At 37.4% G+C, this 21,296-nt stretch overlaps 1 protein-coding gene across 1 annotated transcript; it reads right to left on the minus strand.

Moving 5' to 3' along the window:
- Nucleotides 1-5,543: 5,543 nt before the first annotated feature.
- On the minus strand, nt 5,544-21,009 carry LOC149966254 (astacin-like metalloprotease toxin 2). The gene is made up of 10 exons (XM_090181242.1): nt 20,913-21,009; nt 20,103-20,175; nt 19,775-19,818; nt 19,057-19,114; nt 12,526-12,646; nt 10,631-10,809; nt 7,512-7,757; nt 6,195-6,341; nt 5,868-6,124; nt 5,544-5,784 (listed from the first exon to the last, which is right to left on the minus strand). The coding sequence occupies exons 2-10, from the start codon at nt 20,173-20,175 to the stop codon at nt 5,707-5,709; spliced, it is 1,203 nt and encodes a 400-aa protein (XP_090037368.1). The 5' UTR covers nt 20,913-21,009; the 3' UTR covers nt 5,544-5,706.
- Nucleotides 21,010-21,296: the final 287 nt, after the last annotated feature.

Below are 21,296 nucleotides of genomic sequence, written 5' to 3' on the forward strand. Positions count from 1 at the left end.
ATATTATTACTTTATTCAAAAACATTGTAGATGTAATTACCAAAATATACTTCAAGACATTGAATTAAATACTCATTCAACATTTCGAGAAGAAACCGAGCTAATATTTATATATAAATTAATAAATAATTAAATACCATTACTCTGTGCTCAAATATATTACCTCAAATAACGCTGTGTGCCGAATAATAGTTTTAGGAATACAAATACGTACAAAACCAGGGAAAAAGCGAGTCAAGCCCCATAAACTAAGTCCAAATTACCGTTAACAAATTCAGTAAATCGGTGATTGTTGAAAAGATGAAACGACGCGGAATTCTGACCCAAAATGCATCTACCCTGCGTAGACTATGGGGCGTAATTTTAAGTAATATTGCCGATTGTTCTTTAACGTTATCTAGAGATAACACTGCTTAAATCTTGTATATAACAGCAAGTTGTTATTGGTCATGTGGCTTTCATTAACCGCGGTATCTGGTATATGTTAGTTTAATAATAAACCAGTTTTCGTTCTTTTAACTTTCGTCTCCGTCATTGTAGCTTTGCTGACTACTTCGTTGAATACGAACTTCAACAGGTTATGGGCCCAGCATGATTCAACTGCGCCACTAACCATTCGTACGTTACTTACAAACGAGACTACCCGAGGTGGTTATCACCGATTTTGTTGAAACTCAGGAGTTAGGTATACCTTATGGTAGTATGAAAATTGCCAAAGGGAAAAGTGGCCATGGGCTTAAGTTTTCCCATGGCAACCGATTTTTTTTCTCCATTGAAAAAAGCATTGGTATTTTCTAGTTTGCCTAAATTTTGTTAAAATTTAACTGAAATTGATCAATTTTACCCAAAATAGTTCAAATTTATTTTTTTGGATAAGTTTTGAACATTTCATTTTTTCAAAACCTACCCAAAAATATGAATTTGATCTATTTTGGGTAAAATTAATCAACGATTTTGGGTAAAATTGATCAATTTGGGTTAAATTTTAACAAAATTTTAATAACCGAGAAAATCCCATGCTTTTTTCAATGGAGAGATCAAAAACATTTTCGGTTGCAATAGGAAAACTAAAGCCCATTGCAACTTTTCCCTTTGGAAATTTTCATACTACCATAAGGTCTACCTAACTCCCGAGTTTCAACAAAATCGGTGATAACCACCTCGGGTAGTCTCCTTTGTTAGTGAAGTAAACTTGTGGGACAACCGTGAATCCGGTTTCTGGTACGCTGTAACAACGTTGAATCCTGCTCCTAATTGCAGTTGAAAATGGATGGAACTGAGATTGATAAGTTGAGCGGTTCCGAGAATTGGAGGAGCTGGAAACGACAAGTTAGCGTTGCTCTTACGATCCTGGATGTCTTTGGCGTAATCAAGGGTACTGTCTTGTACTGAGCCCACCACGCCGCCAACATTAGCATCAGCGTTAGAAACTGCCACGTACTTGAGAGAACTCAAGAAGTTCGAGATAGCATTCAGCACCGCTCAAAAAATGATCATCAACTGTGACTCCCCTAAAGAGACGTGGGAGAAGTTACTTGAAGTCTACGAACAGAAGTCCTTGAACCGTCTTCGCACGTTATTAGCTCAGCTGATAAGAGCAAGAAAGTTTCATGATTTGGATATGGCCACTCATCTCGCACAGATGCGTACCCTATGGTCCGTTATTCTGACGACAGAAAAAATGGACAAAGACCCAGCGTTCGACGATTGTATCCTCGTTGCTACCACAAGAGGAGTATAGAGAGTTCAGCATGTTATGGAATCCGTTACGCGAAGCAAAACAGACGTTCGAAGAACTTGAACGACTTCTCATTGGACGGGCTTCCCGAGAGGAGGATAATATTGGAGATTCTTCTGGTCTATTGGTCAATCAGAAGCCAGTCAATGATCGGAAGAAGCGCATGCACAGTAGATCGTCTTAAAAGACAGTCTGTTACAGCTGTAACCAGCCTGGACATATCTCCACAAACTGCCGAGACCTAAAGAAAGTTCCAGAAGGTACCGGACTTGGAAAAGGTAGCGATGGAGGAGGTCTTTTTGCCGCAACAGATTGATCAAAAGAAAGAGGCTGTGTCGTAAACCGAAAGTAGATGGCAATAGCTCCGCAGGTTTGAGATAGACTTTTTACCGGACAGGTCAGCATTTCGACACATTTCGCAATAAGGGGCAATAAGCCCCCTAACATTTTACCCTTCTCTTGTTCGAAAAGAGGGAAGACAGAGAGTTTTGTAACGCGTACGAGAGCGGCCACTTCCTCTCGCTTCGCATTGCTGTACGATGGACAACCATCCCCTTTTTTTATCTATATAGTAGTTATTCTCATTAAAGGTTCAATCAATAATTAAATCAGTGTATTTCTTTGATATCGCGCGCCATATACAAAATTTCAGTCTAAAACGCTCTCCCACAATTAATACGAGTTTTAACAGGCTGCTTGGAACTTCGACTCCGGAGCTACGCACCATATTACGAATGATGCCACGAAGCTCATTCGGTTCCGGAAGTTCAAGACGCTTGAATATATTAAAGTCGGAAACAGAGAAAAAATGTTTGCTGAGGGTGAAGGAGACATGGTATTTCTGGTCAGCAACGGAAAACAGATCCGAAAAGAAGTCATATCAAGCGTCTGGTATATAAAGGTTTTCGCCTGTAACGTTTTCCCTCAGAAGCACGATGCGACGCAACCAGAAACTGCAGGCTTGTACGAGGTCGCAAAGGAATTCGTTTGCTGGGAAAAGTGGAGGATCTGTACCGTCTTGATATCGAAGTTGAAGAACCTGTGAAAAAAAGGCTAAGTCGTTGCAGATCAAAAGAATGCGAAGAAGGCTGATCACCAAATCTGGCATGAAAGAATGGGTCATCCAGACAAGCGGCACGTCGGCACTATAATGAAGAGCCTTGGATACGAAGTCATCGAGCAGACGTCTGGCAAGAAGTGTGAAGGCTGCATTTCAGGCAAGAACGCACGACACAGTTTCGGCACTCAAGCAGACAAGGCCATGAAACCAGGAGAGCGTATACATTCAGACCTCTGGGGTCCATCTCCGACACCGTCGATGAAAGGGAAGCGTTACTACTTACTTTTCAAGGACGAGTATTCCGGAGTTCGAGTAACGTACTTTCTGACGAAGAAATCTGAGGTAGTTGATCAATTCAAGGACTTCCTGGCTACGTTCAAGAATTATGAGCACACCGTACAAGAGCTGGTTACAGACAATGGGACGGAGTACGTTAATGATGAATTCCGTCATGTAACAACTCAAGAAGTCGGTCTGAAGCATTACAAGTCCCTGCCATATACACCAGAGCAGAACGGAGTAGCGGAGAATGAAAACCGTACCATCATGGAGTCCGTACGAGTCATGCTAAATCTACCACCGAAACTCTGGGCTGAAGCAGTCAACACGGCAACGTATATTCTAAACTACACAGTCACAACCTTAGTTTATGCATAAGCCTATCATAAGGTCCCCATAAGCAAAGGTCTAGGCCAAAGTTTTGACGATCACATACCCGTTATTAAGAGGTAGGTATTCAAAATCTGCACCTCCTAGTGGCCACATCCTCAACTAGGCATTTCCCCAAATGAATTTCGCGCGTCGCATGAAAGCCTGCGCGAACTTTTTAAAACTTAAAACCATGAGGGATAAATAAGTAGCCAGGGCCATTATCTCTATTAAAGCAACTGTCGGCTCTAACATTGCCACCTGCGTTATGATAAGGCCGTTATTATTAGAGATGGCAATGAATCTATCCAATTCTCTGGAAAAAAGACTTTACTGGAAAGCGTGGTGCCATCTATTAATGGCAAAGGAAGCTAAAATTCAAAAAAGCGAAACAATAACTTGGTCAGAGAATAATTGTCGAGAATTATAATAAGACAACTTATACTCTACTTAATGACCTTTAACCTAAACTATATATATCACATATAAAATATATTGTTAAAAATTACTATAATTTAAGTTATGGTCAAAATTACAAACAAGCCAATAAACGTGAGGGGTACTTTTATGTCCTGCCTTTTGGGTCAAAATATAGCTTAAGCATCTTGTTTTGATCTCGACACTAGCGCCATCTGTTGAAAAAAGAGTATCTTCACGTCGAGCCGACACTTGCTTTAAGACATTGGTTGTTTTGACGTTTTTTTAGAATATTTAAAGATTCAAGCACATTTAGTTTAATAAAGTGGTCGGTAGTTACAATGTTAGATGCATTTTTTAAATTAATAATATTACTAGGGTTGTCGTTAGCGTGTTCAGCAAGAGCGGAAGTGTGGATTTTTTATTTTTTATGTCATTATTGTGTTCGTTAAAACGGAATTTTAGATTTCTAATCGATTGGCCTATATAAACCATCTCACATGAACACGTTATTTCGTAAATACCATATTTCTGTGAAATGTCGATTTTATCTTTGTTGCTGCCTAAAATATTGTGAATAGGCTTATGGTTTATGTAAAGACGCCGTACGAGTTATGGACTGGGAAGCCTACGCCGTCCATAAATCATATGAGGGTTCACATTTTAAAGGCGAAACGGAAGAAGCAGCCAAAGAAAGCTTACAAGGGGTTCCTCGTCGTTTATGAAGATGACGTTTATGGATATTGAGTCTACGTTCCTGAGCTTGATGACGTGCTTAAATCACGGGATGTCAAGTTTGATCCAGAGACATACGTCATGGAATTGCTAGAGCGAGCAGAATAGGGAAACGGACTCTCAAGATGACCAGACAGACAGTTCAGAAGCCAGACTGAATAGCGAAGACGTGGCATCCATACCCGTCAACATACCAAAAGACGTGGCCTCCATTCCCGTCCATGCACCTCGAATCGTGGGAGCCAGGCCAGTTGAAAACTTGAAACACCCACTGAAGTTAGCGGTCCAGTCCTCAAAGATCGGTCTACATTACCTGTCATCCAGGAAATTAGGCTTATCTGGTTTGCGACGACTTGCCAAAGTCCGCAAAAGATTCACTATCAACGACCGATTCCGAACAAAGCAGAGAGCAATAGACGACAAACTATTATCCAGGGAGAAACATGACGTATACGAGATGGTTCCTCCACCAAAGGGTCGAAACTTCATCGAGAACAGATGGGTTTTCCGGATTAAAGCCAATGAAGATGGTACGCACAAAGCAAGACTTGTGGCAAATGGCTTATAACGTTCTTTTAACTTTCGTCTCCGTCATTGAAGCTTTGCTTACTACGAATTTCCACAGTGATTTTTATATTGCAAATTAAATAGTTCAAAGCGAATTACTAAACAATAAATTTTTCTTTCTTAAAATTCTTCAAAACTTTATGCCCCTGTCAAATTGTGATAATTTTTTATCCTAGTCATTGATAATGGTAAATTTGTCAAAGCATATATCATCAGACAATTGTAAAATTGTAGTAATTTAAAAAAATTAGTCAAATAGTTAAAATACATAAACATAATATGTATAGTACATGTTTTTCAACCTTTATGCTCCTATGTATTGTTTTGTTACACAATAAACCAAATTTTTCATTTCATTTCATACAAGTAATAACGCATTTTTACAAGTTCACAACAATAAAGAGTTCAATTTATTTAAAATCTTTTTGAAAGTAATTAAGAAAGACACGTGATATAAAGTGTCTCTTGTAACCAACTACAAATAATTTGCGTAAATTTAAATAAGATACGAAAACCGACGTTTTTTAATGTATAATTAACGTTAATTCCACTTAAACTTGACGTCATCAATCGCTATCAGACTTTCTTTATGATTGGTTATATTGGCTTCGAAGATAAACTGTAATGTAAAGTTTAAATTAGTCGAAATTTATTTATAAGTAAAAAAGCCATCGACCACAACAATGCAGTCACTAAACGTACCCTAAACTGGCTTTCCAAAGGAGAAACGTCCACTTTAATTTCTTTCCATTGCAAATGTAAAGGAATTTTCTCAGAGAAAATTGGTTTCAAATTATTTTTACTCTGAAAGTAAATCGCGAAAGAGTCTGCATCTTGATAACTGAAGTGGAGCTGAAGCGTCAAGCAGCCTTCCTTCCTTTCGGAACTTGAGAACGTTGAAGAGACAAGCCGTGCTGGGAGCCCATTTGCTTCCTCACCCAATACGGCCATGTAGGAGCCTATTTAGTTGTTTTCGGTGTTGTAGTCTTATTTTATTTGCGCAGCTATTTTGATAATAATGTTACTGACCTCCACCAGTTGTGTGATCGCCTTTTAAAGACTTCAAAGGACCACTTCTTTGTTTCCATAACGCCAACCCAGGCTCATCCTGACTTGAAAATCCGCAGTTTGATTCAAAATCGCAACTGTAAGGCGTGACCTTTCCCTGGGAAGAGTCTATAAAATCTAGTTTATTAGTTCGTACAACGCAAATAAAACGAGTCTTACGACGTCGTAAAATTTGTTGCCTGCGCTTTCGTTAACTCAAGTGACGGGATAGGTACATTTGTTCGAATTTCAATAGTCCGAACGGTGGAACAAATGTTCGAATTTCATTCGTCCGAACCGCCGAAATAACAAAGGTTTCAATTGTTCGAATTGGTCAACTTTTTTGTTTCATTCGTCCGAATCGGTAGCATCACCTGTCCGAATTGTGTCGCTAAATTATTATTTCTTATTGCTGTTTTTTTTGTCCGGATTATTTTAGTGGGAATTGCGTTGAACGTTGTGGTTATTTTAGGTTAGGTAAGGTTAGGTTCACGTTAATGTTACTATTTTCTTATATTACCAATATTTAAAAAAAAAACAATTCCTAATGTTCGAAAAAACGGACAAACGATTATTCGAGCAAATGAAATTCGCCAGTAAAGTTAACATAAATTGAACGACTAAATCACCAACAAAAGTTGTGATAAATGTTTCGGGCAAATGAAATACGTTTTCGGACATACGATCCTGTTTTCCGGCATTCGGACAAATGATCATTCGGACATTTGTACCACCGTTCGGACGAAAGAAATTCCAACAAATGTACCCAAAAACCAGTGACGACTCTAAGAAGAACCTGAAATTCTTTTCCGTATTACATCAAAAGGTATCGCCACCTATCGTTGACGCGGCGCGAAGTTTCTTAGTTTTATCATCAGACGAGAAACTCAGTTTAACCGGAATATAAAATTACGCGTAAGTTTTTAAAAAATACATAAATCCAGAGGGTGCTTTACCTTTTCATAGTTTACCTTATTTTGTTTAATAGAAAAGATGTTTGTGATAAGACGGCGAACGTATTAAATTCGAGAGACTCGGTCTCTCTTTAAAAATGAGAGGCGCAAAAGTTCCACTAGACGGAGCTACACCTTCCATTCCTGGGGCTTTATATTCTTTGCTCGTACTTGAATATAGACGTCCAATTGCCCGTTGCAAATATACGCCAGCTATTTGGTCTCCGTGCAAGCTTTAGAAATATCTACCAATCGGACCTAATACACTACAGTAGATGAACTGTTGAAAAAACGTCATCTATCGTACTACCCTAGAGTCGTCACTTGCTCTTGCTTTAAAACTTACTTTTTAAATTGCCAGTACCATTGCATTTGTATAGTGTATTGATTTTTAAAATGTCTCCGGCACTTAAATTTTTATCGGATACTTCTGGTATTATATAATCAGGATTTTGTTTAGATTCCATCGTTTTCAGTTTTTCATCCGTGGAAAACGAGAAGCTTCCATACATCATAAGTGAATCCAAATCAAATGGTAAATCCGGCAACGGGTCCTTCTCCGGTGTTTTCTTTTCAAAGAATTGTTTTTCAACTGAAAATAAAGGTTTTGGAAGTTTAAAATCGATGCCTTTTCCGCTGATATGAGCAAAAATAGAAAGCACTTTCCCATATTTATCGCCGCCAGAATATGATCAAACGATTTTGTAGACCTGGCTGCAGTCATCTTTAATTTTTTCATTATGCGTGAACAAAATATTATCAAATTCCTTCATAGTACCTCTTTTAAAGACAGTTACAAGGATGCTATTAAAACTACCAAGCAAGCAAATAACATAGGCTCAGACGATGTCTCATTGAGAAAAAACTAAGCGTTTTCTCTAAAACTACCAAGCAAGCAAATAACAAAGGCTTAGACGATGTCTCACTGAGAAAAAACTAAGCGTTTTCTCTAAAACTACCAAGCAAGCAAATAACAAAGGCTTAGACGATGTCTCACTGAGAAAAAACTAAGCGTTTTCTCTAAAAGTACCAAGCAAGCAAATAACAAAGGCTTAGACGATGTCTCATTGAGAAAAAACTAAGCGTTTTCTCTAAAACTACCAAGCAAGCAAATAACAAAGGCTTAGACGATGTCTCACTGAGAAAAAACTAAGCGTTTTCTCTAAAAGTACCAAGCAAGCAAATAACAAAGGCTTAGACGATGTCTCACTGAGAAAAAACTAAGCGTTTTCTCTAAAACTACCAAGCAAGCAAATAACAAAGGCTTAGACAATGTCTCATTGAGAAAAAACTAAGCGTTTTCTCTAAAACTACCAAGCAAGCAAATAACAAAGGCTTAGATGGTGTCTCATTGAGAAAAAACTAAGCGTTTTCTCTAAAACTACCAAGCAAGCAAATAACAAAGGCTTAGACAATGTCTCATTGAGAAAAAACTAAGCGTTTTCTCTAAAACTACCAAGCAAGCAAATAACAAAGGCTTAGACGATGTCTCACTGAGAAAAAACTGAGCGTTTTCTCTAAAACTACCAAGCAAGCAAATAACAAAGGCTTAGACGATGTCTCACTGAGAAAAAACTAAGCGTTTTCTCTAAAACCTAAGCGACGAAAAAAACTTTCTCATTCGCTGCTCAACTTGAGCTCTAGATGGCACCTTAGACCCGTTGGACGGTCGTTGGTAAAATTTGATCTCTTTAATTTAATGATTTTCTAATTAAAAATAACCGGAAACTACAATAAAATGTTGATGGATCGATGAAACATGTGGTATTTTTAGAATTTCCGTACGATGAGTAGTCTCTTCGCTAGATCACTAAGAATTATGTAGTGTAAAAGGTCCTCAGCTGATCGGGGTTTCTTTCATTCAATTTCTAGTCAGTCTATTTTTCTGGTGGGTGTCATTTTCGCGGTGCGCCCTCTTAAGGGTGGTTCACACGGCCAGCGTATTCCGGGTTTTCTCTATTTTCTCGTTTCACCGCCTTTTCCCGTTATTCTAGCGTACGGGAAAATGACTGTTCACACGAACCAAATTTGCCGCGATAAACGAGAAAACGGGGGACCTTTTTTTTGAGGCGCGTTGGGTTTGACCAATCAGTGAGCGTTATGCCGTCACGTGATAGACGCAAAAATTCCTAAGCCTACTTTTAAAGACTTTCAAAATAGCTCTTTATATCACGTGATAGCCTAATGCTCACTGAATGATCGAGCTCAAAGTGCTTAAAAAACCGGGAAATAAAGTAGAGATATTTCAACCTATTTTCCTCCCTTTTCTCGGGGCGGAAAAATCCGGTAAATGTTGACCGTGTGTACAGTCGCTTTCCCGTTCAAAAAAACGGGTTACGTTTTACACTCGTGGTAGTTGAAGCCCCGCCCATTTCTCGGGTCACTTTCGGAGCGCTGGGATCCAAAGACATTCCAAGTGAATACATATGTAGTTTCTTGGTTGACCTTCTTACCAAGGCGCTTTCTGGCATGTTCATTAAAGAGAGGGAAATGTTTGTAAACTGGGGGACACCTTGGTCTGTGTTCGAAGCCGCTGTTCGGTTGTTGCAACGAAGCAGCGACGCCTTGTCCGAGGCGAAACGCGTTTGCGAGAACAAGGAAGAGAAGAAAGTCAATTTGGAAAGATTTTGACCATCAGTAACTATCTCACGAGAAGTTCCAAATAAGGAAACCTATATTAAGCCAGAAGTGCAACCAATAATGTGCTCAGGTGAACAGATAATATGTGAACAGATAATATGTGGTCAGCAACCTTTTCGCCAAGCATTTCGCGGAAGAAAACCCAAACCCCTCATCCTTAGGGGTCGAAAAGAGTACACCTTTTACCCCATACTACCAACTTCTTCCATACAATAACAGCCAAACTGTATTTTGAAGTTGCTCGCTATTTCCTAAACATTTCTCCAAACTAGCGAATAGTTTTCGCCTTATATCTCGAGATATTTTTCCCTCCTTCCTGTCGGTAAAGGAGGAAGAAACTCAGGTACGATCGAAGGATATCTCACAGTATACGTGAAGAATATCTTCGGGGATTCATGAAACGTAGGATAACACATTCTCTAAATGCATTCTTGATACCACCTAGGAGCAACAAACACAAGGAGAACGCAGCTAGCCTTTAAACACGCTAACGAAGGGTTGTGTACGAATTTCATTGGACGAGCGTCACGAGCCTTTACGCTGAACGTTTTACGGGCGGGGGGAAGACAATTTCCGAATTTTCCCCTTCCGACGGCAGCAGCCGCTAAAGCGTCTAACCAATGAAAAACGTACACAAGAAAATCCACGAATTTTGACGGGTTGCGTTCTCCTTGTGTGGGGTGTTGTGTTTGTTGCTCCTAGATACCACTTATGTTTCCTATGTATTTTATAAAATATGTCTTTCATTTTATGCTCTTGTGGTTAAACCCAACTTCTACCTTTTCAAAGGCATTAACAAATTTGCGAAGCACAAAGAATAGTCACCTTCCTCTATGTTGTCCCAAATAATATTGATGTGGTCGTCTCTGCTGTGCTTCGTATGTTCGTGCCCCAAGCCCAGCGCGTGCATGAATTCATGTAGAACAAGTCCGAGCGCTGCGCAATCGTCCGACAAAGAAAGATCTTGGGCACCTCCACCTCGGTGACCCACTAGAGAACGACACCTACAAGAATTTAGAGGTCGGTAACGGTTAATCATTATCCATGTTTAAATGGATTTTTTTCGGGGAAAAATGTAAACAAAGAAATTTACTGGTTAATATTTCGGAAAATGATTAAAAAACATGTATTATTCGTAAAATTTGAGGTTTTTATCGAAAAAAACGTCGTTTTTCCGATAAATTTTACAAATTTATCAAAAAATTAATCGGATAATACAGAAATATAAATTACTTGATCAAAACGTTTTACGAATAATTTTGAGAGCTTTATTTATTGAATAAAAGTTAACCATCCCCGACCTCTATACAAGATCCAATTGAACCTTTTCAAGAACTCCCAAGAGACGAACCAGAGTTATTTCAATAGACTAACATAAGGCATGTAAACGGTATTTTCTAGTGTTGTTAATTTTCCGGAAAAATAAAATGAGGAAAAATTTCCAAAAAATATTCCAGAAAATTTTCCTAATTGCGGAATATTTTACGCAAATCGGAAAATAAAAAATTGAAATATAAATTACTTTTTAAGGGTTTTTAATGTTTTTAACTTTTTATCGATGTAAAATGTCTAATATCAGTAAACATACTACAAAACATTAATAGTATTACATTGTTAATCAGTTTGAACTAGTCTATATGTTTAGTTTTACTTTCAGATTCGAAAAATTGAGGCGAAAATGCCGCTTTATTAAAATTTGCAAACAATATATTAGACTAATCATGGAATGAAACCTTTTTTTATTTTTCGGAAAAATACGGAAAATTTTCCGGAAAAAGGCCTCGGTCATTTTCAGCGGAAAATTTTCCGACTTACAACACTAGTATTTTCCCTATTCCCGCGGTAAAATTATATTCGGTAATGGAATGGATGGAACTGAAAAGGAATTGGTCAGTAATGGATGGGAATGGTAAATTTCAGTTCGGGAATGGTCGGGAATGGATCTTTCACTTTCTAGTGACTCGAGAAAGCGGCCGACCGAGAAATTCGGGGTAAATACATCGAAATTTCGAGCTCTAGCGAGAGTCACAGTCTGCGACGCGCTTGCTAGTCGCATTCACCCACTCTCAACGAAAACTACGGGAATGGATCGGGAACGGGAAAACCTTCAACGGGAATGGACGGGAATGGTAGATTTTTTATTATAATGCGGCTCTCTAAAATGCAACTAGAAATGTTTTAATTGGCTTTTAAAAAGTGTAACAAAGTTTTGGGAACATTCTACCTCAGGCCGACTTAACTTAAATCTTGCGTACACCATTCTCGGAATAACTTAATGATACGGCTAGTTTTGGCTAAGTCGATTGTTTTATTTTGGGTTTCCGTTTTTAAATAGACACCTAGCAGGGTTAAACCTTTGTTGAGAAAGATAAAACACTTTTATTATAATGATGAGGAATTGACTACTTACGCGTTTAGATAAAAACAACTGACTTTTACTTAATAAAAAATAGTTAACATTAAAAAAAAATAAAAGTACAACACGATTAGTTTGGCTCTCCATCATCAGGACCTGATCTAACAAAATTATGATTAATATAAATAGTATATTATCTTCAGGGCTTCACTTACGAAAAATTGTTGGCCTAAATATCTTTCGAGATAGTAATTTCCCATACGTTGAAAATGGCTTATTTTACATTTAAAAATATTCTTAATAATGGGAATATCACACATTGTCGGCAGTATAATTAAAATTATTTTACGAAACATAGGCTTACCCATCATTTCCGACAATGCGCACATAATCCCGCTCGTAATTTTCCGGAACTTCTATAAATTTGATGCACGTTTCCCTTTGGAGTTGCTCTGTCGCTTCCGTGATCAGTGGCCGCACTTCGGCTGTTGAGAGACAAATTAGGGGTGTTAATTTTGGAAGCGTTTTCAAAAGACTTGAGTCGCTTTTATTCAGAAAACGTACCACCCGAGCAGAGGTGGCCTAAAGACGCATGCGCCAAGTGTGCATGCAGACTTGCGGCAAAAATTATTTGAAGATGTACTTTTCTTGTGGAACAACAATTTTTCTTAAAAAACCACTACTAATAGAAGTTTCGCATCGAACGTGTTTGCTTACTTGATTAGGTTCGTCAATAACCCCGATCACAATAGGCGGTCATTGATTGATGTATCCATGGACTAATTAAGTCCATGATGTATCATTTACATTTTCCCTCTTAACGGTTTCAAAGATATCTAATGCTCAATTTTCTAGACCGCAATTGCCCAAATTGTTTTTGCAAAGGCTTCTTAGCTTTTTCATGTTCTATCTATTGAATCATCAATTACATTTCTCGCTTTAACGGTGTCAGAAATATTTAAAGACTATTTTCTGTGACTCGCACTCAACACTTCACGCAAAGTGTAAAATAGATCCCACGACTTTTTTTATTTTTAGGAAAACAGCGCTATCTGAACCAAGGTAATAATGACGATACAAAATAATAGAAATTGGGCTGTATATTTTTATATGCTTTCCACAAGGTTATATATGTCTCAAATAGCTCGATCAGGCCATTTATTCAAAACATGTTTAACATAATACTATGAAATTTTCAGGGTTTTTTTTATTGGTTAGGGAGCATTTTTGAAACATTTATTATTTTAATTGTAAAGATGCTATTCCACACTTTGCATTCCTTCATCATCATGCACTAACAATTGTAAGTACAATTTAAGCTAAACGACGAGTCAGGTTTGGTAGGGAATCGTGTTAGGGGCCAATTATTCTACCTTATCGTTTTGCCTATAGACGGTAAAATAAATTCCAACTGCTTCCCAGCCTCTGGGGGATTTTTGAATTTGGGGGTAGGAAAAAAGTGGGAACGTTTCGTGACGGCATGGCTGCCAGCTCCCCGGCGTCGCGACTTTAATTGTCACTGAAGTCATTTCAACCATTTTTTCACGTCTATTACGATTCATCTCAATTAATAATTTGTATTTTAATTTGAAGAATTCAAGTTATAAGTAAATTTACAGGTAAACAACCATTTGGTCTAGCTTTTATTCCCGAAATAAAACGGTGCTCTACGAAGAATCACGATTAAGTTATTTGTTACTCGGCGACAGTCAAAAATTGGTATCTGCGCATTCTGCAATACCAACAAATCCGGTGTTCCCTCCCTGGCTAGTGTCCAGTTTTTAAGTGGCAATGACGGTTTAAAATTCCACCCCCATTTATTTTACCGTCTATTTCACCTTCCTTCGAAAGGAATTGAGTGAAATTCCTTTGGCCAATTACAGACGTCTTTCGTTTCATCATAGCGGTGCGCCAACGCATCAACATCGTGATGTTGTAGAGTTTCCAACCTCAACGGTGGATTGGAAGGATCGGCCCTGTTCTGTGGCCACCAAGATACCAAGACCTAACCTCTCTTGACTTTTCTCAAAGAACAAGAAATCCGGTCTCTTTTACGACTTGAGCAAATTTTTGCGAGATAATCTTTCAAGCTTTCCGTCTGGTAACTCCGGATGTGATACAGAGTGCCAGGGGCGTAGCTTCTGGGGGGACATGGGGACAAGGTAACCCCCTGAAAATAAGAATGGTGGACCTTTTTATAAATAGTTTGTAACGTTTTGAATAGACCCCACAAATATAACTCTCTGGTCTTAACTTTATAAATGCCCCCTGTTGTGTTGGCTCTCTCTTCTCCTAGGTTTTACCCTAGTACGCTCTCTGGTGCAACCGCGGAACTTCCTGGCTCTCTGGTATTGCCCAATGTTTGAAAATAAACTTTCCATTCCATCGTGCGAGAACCGTTAAAACCCCGTAGACCCTTTGACCAGGGTCAGTTGATAAAAAGGGGTGACACGTGGTTTTCATGGTAGACCTTTTGAACGAGAGACGTCTTCGGACAGTGGACCGGTTTCTTTGGGCTAATTCAGCCAACACCAAAGTCTTTGCTTTCCCGTTGGCGTTCGCTCGCTACGGAGTCTTCAAGAAGTGACTACGTTAAAATGTTTGGCGTCGTGCCTCGCGGACCCTCCAGTTCATCGGACATCACCGACATCCTCGACGGCATTGCCATTCACCAATTTCGTAAGAAATGCATAAACTTATAAACGTTCACCAGAGAGCCAAAACGCCCCCCTTTTTTAGTTAACTTTAAGAGAGAGAGTTAAGTCTTAAATTGTTTGACCAGTATGCTTTTCATTGATATTAAATTCATTTATATATATATAATCAAAGTGCTTTAATTTTTTTTATTATTAATGTGACAATTTAAATCTAAATATAAATTAATCCCCTAGACATCGAACCAAGAATTATATTAATTTTCCCCTAACATAAAAATTGTCACAGTAATGCTAAAATATTATTTTCAAAATAATAATTTTCAAAGTACAAACTATCAGTCTATAATTTAAAAGTAATAAAATTTTCACAACGACGGATACTTCATGGTCCATGAAGTATCAGTCGTTGTGAAAATTTTATTACTTTTAAATTATATATTAACCATGGTAAAAACTTTTAACCTATATGATTATCAATAGAGAGGCTGGTTTTTGTCATGGTAGTATAATTTGAAGTAAATAACTTGTTCCGGAATACTCATGTCACACTTGACAAAGAACCATGTAAGGTTCAAAACGTTGTTTTGTTTTAACATCATGGCTCTTTTGTTTAATTTTTAATTTTATTATTAAATATTAAATAGTTGTTTTAAAACTCATGAGTATTCCGAAGTTATTTACTTCAAAATATATGATTATCAGTCTATAACATATTACATGTTTGACTATGGTCGTCATTTTTAGTTAATTTTTTTTATCTAACGAATTAGCTAGACGCCACGGTGCCATTACTATATCCCACTATTAGGGATTAGGGGTGGAAATTTATTTCCCCAATTACTAAAAGGCAATCCTTCAAAAAGTCCAATTGACCCCCCTGGCGCCAAAATGTTGCTACGCCCCTGCAGAGTGCCTTTTATATTACGCTTCATCGTGCTGAGACCTGCATTGTGCCGAGTGGGCAATAAATGAAACATACTTGTAATAACTGTTATTCGTTATATTATTTGATACCACTTTAGCTGTTTTAGGTTAAACCAACTTGTTTTTTTCATGACCCCCAAAAATGAAAAAATCGAAACAACACTATTCCTAAATTTTTCACTATTCTCTACAACTCTTTCTTTAAAACTTTTTGTTTGACGTCTATGAAAAATAAATTTTTGGCCAATGTTGCTGAAATTTACAAAAAAATTACCTTTAAAATAATAATAATCTAAAAAATACAGAATTTTAGATGAAATAGTTTTTGAGAAATATTTCCTGATCTAGCAAATTCGAACACCCTGTATAAAGGCCCATTTTCATGCTCGCTGGTAGCGGATAAAAATCGTCAAAATTCGCACCGCCACTCGCAAGCGTGAAAATAAAGCTAAAATATCTGTTTGAAACAGATCGACGCGGAAAGTGAAAAAGTGTGTAGCGGAAGCGGATTTTGTCGACTTTTACCCGCTACCAGCTAACGGAATCTGTTCAGTTGAATTTTAGAAGATCAGTTCAGATCGCTGTTTGGGATAATGAAAGAGATGCAATTGGAAATAAGATTGTTTGCTGCGGGAATTATGAAAGATTGACCTGATCAAATTAGCTGATTTTCTTCATTTATCTAAAAATTATGACCAGAATAACCTGTTGATTTGGAAAGTTAAAAGAAACCACCTATGGACTGCATTGCAAAGGATGATAAAATTGGCGAATAAGTAGATAAGTCCATAATGAAAAGGGATAATATAGCTAAACCCTAAACAAATTTGAAGAAATTTAAAAACTTACTAATAGCTCGTACCGATAGGTCTTCGAGCGGACAAAAACGCGAAACTCGGACCAAATAGATCTTCGAATGAATAATTAAATTAAATAAAATAAAATAGCCAGAAAATCCAACGGTAGACCGGTTTCGTCCTATTTAGGACTCGTCAGTACCGTGCGGGAAATCTGGCTTGCGAATATAACACCGAATAGAGAAACTAAGCCTAAATATTAAAAATTACAAAACGAGTTGCATAGCAACGGAAAGCCGAATAGGGGGAGAGTGGCGGAGATTATTATATACGCAATGTTAAGTTAAAAGGATTTGGAAGCCAATTTCTTTTTGCGCCGCGGTACTTGGTCGGCGACTTCTAAAACGATCCCGTGAGATTTAACTCTGACCCCCTAGGAGCAACAAACACAAGGAGAACGCGGCTAGCCTTTAAACACGCTAAGGCAGTGTTGTGTACAAATTCCATTGGACGAGAATTTACGCTGAACGTTTTACGGGCGGGGGGAAGACAATTTCCGAATTTTCCCGTTCCGACGGCATCAAGCGCTAAAGCGTTTAACCAATGAAAATTGTACACAAGAAAATGCACGACTTTTGATGGGTTGCGTTCTCCTTGTGTGGGGTGCTGGCTTTGTTGCTCCTAGCTTACCACGTGGGCTTACGTGATTTCGGGTCGAGTCCAGTTCTCGAAAAAATATCGGTACTCTTTTCAACTTGAAGTCACGCTTTGACAATATTTTTGATACACGCGCCAAGCTTAGCCAACGTTATTTTAAATGTAAGAGATATTTCTCCAATTCAATTCTGGCATTTTAGTTAAAACCCATTGCAACTTTTCCCTTTGACAATTTTCATATTACCATAAGGTCTACCTAACCCCTGAGTTTCAACAAAATCGGTGATAACCACCTCGGATAGTCTCCTTGTTAGTTACAAGGTTCTTTGGTATCTGTACCCCTTTGCCTAGGCAATAGCAAAGTTTCAGATCTCAAGTGCCAAGAGCCGAAAAAATATGGCGTTGCAAAGTGCAACCTGTTGCTTGATAACGAATTTGGGATTTAGTTTACATTGTTTAGCTTCTCTAAAGGAGTTGGTTTCCCCGAATTGAAGAAACAGAAAAGTTAATTAAAAGGGTTTTAATGCAAACTGTTTTGGTCTTATTGAATACCCTTTGGTAGGTTCCGATTAGAGAGCCATCTTTCGTGAATCAAAAGCAAAAATCAAGTCGTCGTGTCGTTATTTAAATATATAAATGTATGCATGCACGGGCCTTTATAATAGTTAACGCGCCAATATATATTACATACACAACAAATCTTAGTATATTATAAACAATTTAATTCTCTTATACCTGGATTGCTTTGGCAGTTTTCTTTGAATAAGATTGTTATATGAATTCATAATTCGACCAAATGAACAATAAGGTATTTGAAAGGTAGAGTCAACAATAATAATTACAGAACCTCTTTTAGAGGTATTCTTTGCAAATTGTAATAACCACTAATTAGAAATCATCCAGGTGCAAAATAGATTAGAAATAATCCGTGTGCAAAGTCCGTAAAAAATAGATATTTGGTCGATAATTCCTCTTTGAGTATCTAATTGTCTATCTTAACTTAGATTTTCACAGTTCAAAAATTCGAGAAATACCAACATGGTTCATGGTCACCTTGTTATTGACTTGGCACCAAATAATTCGGATGAATACCTATAACCTCAGGGTTATCGTTTTTGCTGAGTTTAGGCCTAAGGTGGTGCCTTGAAAATTAGCCAAGCTGATTGTTATTAATATTATTAACGCCGACAAAAGAGAACCCGATGGATAACGAAGTGTATTGCGGTGCTGTTCAGTTAGCCGTAAGGTTTCTTATGGGCTAAATTATTGATCCTTGGCGTGTTATAGAATTTCCTAGAACAGCGAAGTAAAACTAAAATTGTCAAACCGTCATATTATCTGCTATTCGAAATACTGGTATTTGATCATTTAAATGACCCAGTTCCATTCACTCGACCAAACTATTCGTCGGTTTAAATATTCGATTTGGTATTTGACGATGCTAGAAAACCACTCTATTTATTCGCTCCCCGGCTTAAAATCCACGCTAACAGACTGAGAGTGAAAGCCAAATTTAATGGGTTTTGAAACTGTTGCTTCTTTTAAAACAATCAATTATTTGCTTCAAAATTAACTTGGAATTTTTTAACCTGTTTTAAATATAATATTAGATATTTATGAACCACGAAAGCTAAATTCATTGAATTTTTTGTCACTATTCGTGATTCAATCATAATATCATGGTTTCATCGTGAGTTATCTTTTAAGGGTGTCCTAATATTCATGATAGTGATTATACCATCTTTATATAGTTGACCTTTGGAAATCACAAAATCGAGAAGATCAGAAGCCCGGTATAATTAAGCTTTTAACTAATATTAAATGATTGACTTAGCATTTTAGAAAAATTGAAATACTCACGGGATACATCTGCCACGTAGTAGTTTAGGGTTTGGTCTGGCCACAAAAGGTTCGAATTCTGTACGAATAAAAATATCAATTTTAATAATATTCGAAAATGTTTTCGGTAAAGCAATAGAGTGGTTAAGTAAAGGTGTGAGGAATACATTCATGTAGCACTTTTAAGCCTAATTAAGGGTGGACTACTTCATGCCTATTCACACGAACCAACATTTTATGTTGAGTTTTCGGCCACACGTTCAACCCAATGTTACTGAGATTTCGCGAGTGCTGGATCAATTAATTTCACATTTCTGCCGCAAGTTTTAACAAAAGCTAGGGTTGATTGGCCCTACTTTCGTGAAAGCCAAGTTGTAGCTCGTGCTAGCGTACGATTTCTATGTTTTAGTTCACTCTCCCTTTAAGGCAATTTATTTAGAACTTCAAAAATTTCCCCCAAAAGTTAGGTGCAATATAATAATAATAATAAAAATAATAATCAGCTTGGCTAATACCCAAGGCACCACCTTAAGCCTAAGTCATCAAGCGACTTTTAAAACCATTAATTCAGTTGGCCGAGATACAATGCGTAGGAGGCTGGTGGAAAGCCCTGCATGCCACGCGAGCCAACTACACTTACTATTACCGTTAACCTCAACAAGTTTTTATCTACCACACAAAGTAGGTTTTCCCACATAGCAAACTAATATAGATTGAAACCATTTTTCGTGAGACTTACAATATTTGATGTGGAAACACCTGTGGCATCTGATTTGTAGAACTCTGAGGAAGAAACCATTTTTATAGTAACTTGGATGGCTAACCCTTCCGTATTGACTCGATCCAAAGTTTAAGTCCAATTGGAAAAGAAAACAATAATTTTGATTAAATCGGAATAAAGTGGAATTTCGTACATTGCCATTGTATCAAATATAACATATTTAGTTTTGTAATTTTCGATCAATGTCGAATTTCCAACCACCCAATGTGAATAAAATAACTTTTGAATTGCCATTTTCGTAAGGGTACTACTTTAGATTTGTCATGTAGTATGCGAATTAACTGACCTTTATTTTGTATTGCACTACGTCCTTCACAGTTCGCAATCGACAAAAATCCCACCAAAAACCAAAAGATCATCTCGTGATGATCAAACAGATTAAATAATTAAAATATAATCATTCGAAAAATAATTAGAAGCGAAAATCATTCCCCAAATTAACATCGTAATCATGATTGCTACTATAAATCGCGTAAATAGATAAAATATAAACAACCACTAATACCAATTACAAATAAATAGTGCAATATTTCCTTGATTTAACATCTGACTTAAATATATAAAACTTCGAAAAGCTTAGTCAAAACGTTTAACTTAAAAACAACTTAAAAACGAAACGTTTATCCTATACTTTAACAGTAGTTACTGATCTCAAGAAGATTTCAGAATTTAAAATACAAATTTTGAGATTTCAGAGCATGATTTTCAAGTTAATTAATGTATTTTAATGTTAATTTCTAGATTTGTGACCTTATTTACGCCTTATTTCGGGATTTTAAAGCAGTGACGGCGTCCGGGGTAGGCCATGGCTTACTTTTAATATGAAAGTGCATCCAAAATCCTATTAAAAGGGTACAAAAAGTGATATATTCAATTTTAATTTAATTTCTTCAATAATTATAATATGGATCGTAGAAAAGAAATTTTGAGGATGAAACACCATATTTTGCTAGCTTAAAGAACTTGGAAATGGGCACCAAAATCCTTCTGAGGGATGCCAAAAATAGGTGCCCTACTTACTGACCATTACAATGCGACGCCGCCACTGTTTTAAGTTGATTTAAAGATTTTAAACTAATTTTTATATTAAGTATACCTTGTCGGTTCGATGGTCGAAGTCCTTCTGACTTTTTATGGGAAATCCATTCCTTAAAGTTGCGCGAAGAAATTCAATACGAGCGGATGGGAAAGATTTGGACTGTTGAATCATTCGCTCGACTTCTTCGCATTACGCGTTTATGGGCGCCAGGAATTCACCCTTAATGTTCTTTAAAAATATGGTGCGTGATCAAATTGCATTTTCCATTGTTCAATCCGGGACAGTGTTAGCTAGAAGGTAATGCGCAATAACAGTGGGTGGAAAAAATCAATCTTTTTCTAATAATATAAAAGTTACTAAGCGGATTATACCCGGTTTTGCCCACCCGATAAGAGGCCCCACCGTAAATGTGTGCATGTGCAATATGTGGGTGCTCTAGAG

Source organism: Leiobunum rupestre, chromosome 1 (genome assembly GCF_980474605.1).
Source record: "Leiobunum rupestre chromosome 1, qqLeiRupe1.1.hap1, whole genome shotgun sequence".
Classification (NCBI taxonomy): domain Eukaryota; kingdom Metazoa; phylum Arthropoda; class Arachnida; order Opiliones; family Sclerosomatidae; genus Leiobunum; species Leiobunum rupestre.

Bases quoted from the DNA above. Each gene is read 5' to 3' on its own strand.
- LOC149966254 (XM_090181242.1), bottom strand. From the start codon at position 20,175: ATGATCTTTTGGTTTTTGGTGGGATTTTTGTCGATTGCGAACTGTGAA. The intron at 19,819-20,102 runs GTCAGTTAATTC...TTTCTTCCTCAG, and splicing joins TAGTGCAATACAAAATAAAG to AGTTCTACAAATCAGATGCC. The intron at 6,342-7,511 runs GTAAGTTTTAAA...TAGATTTTATAG, and splicing joins TGGTACTGGCAATTTAAAAA to ACTCTTCCCAGGGAAAGGTC.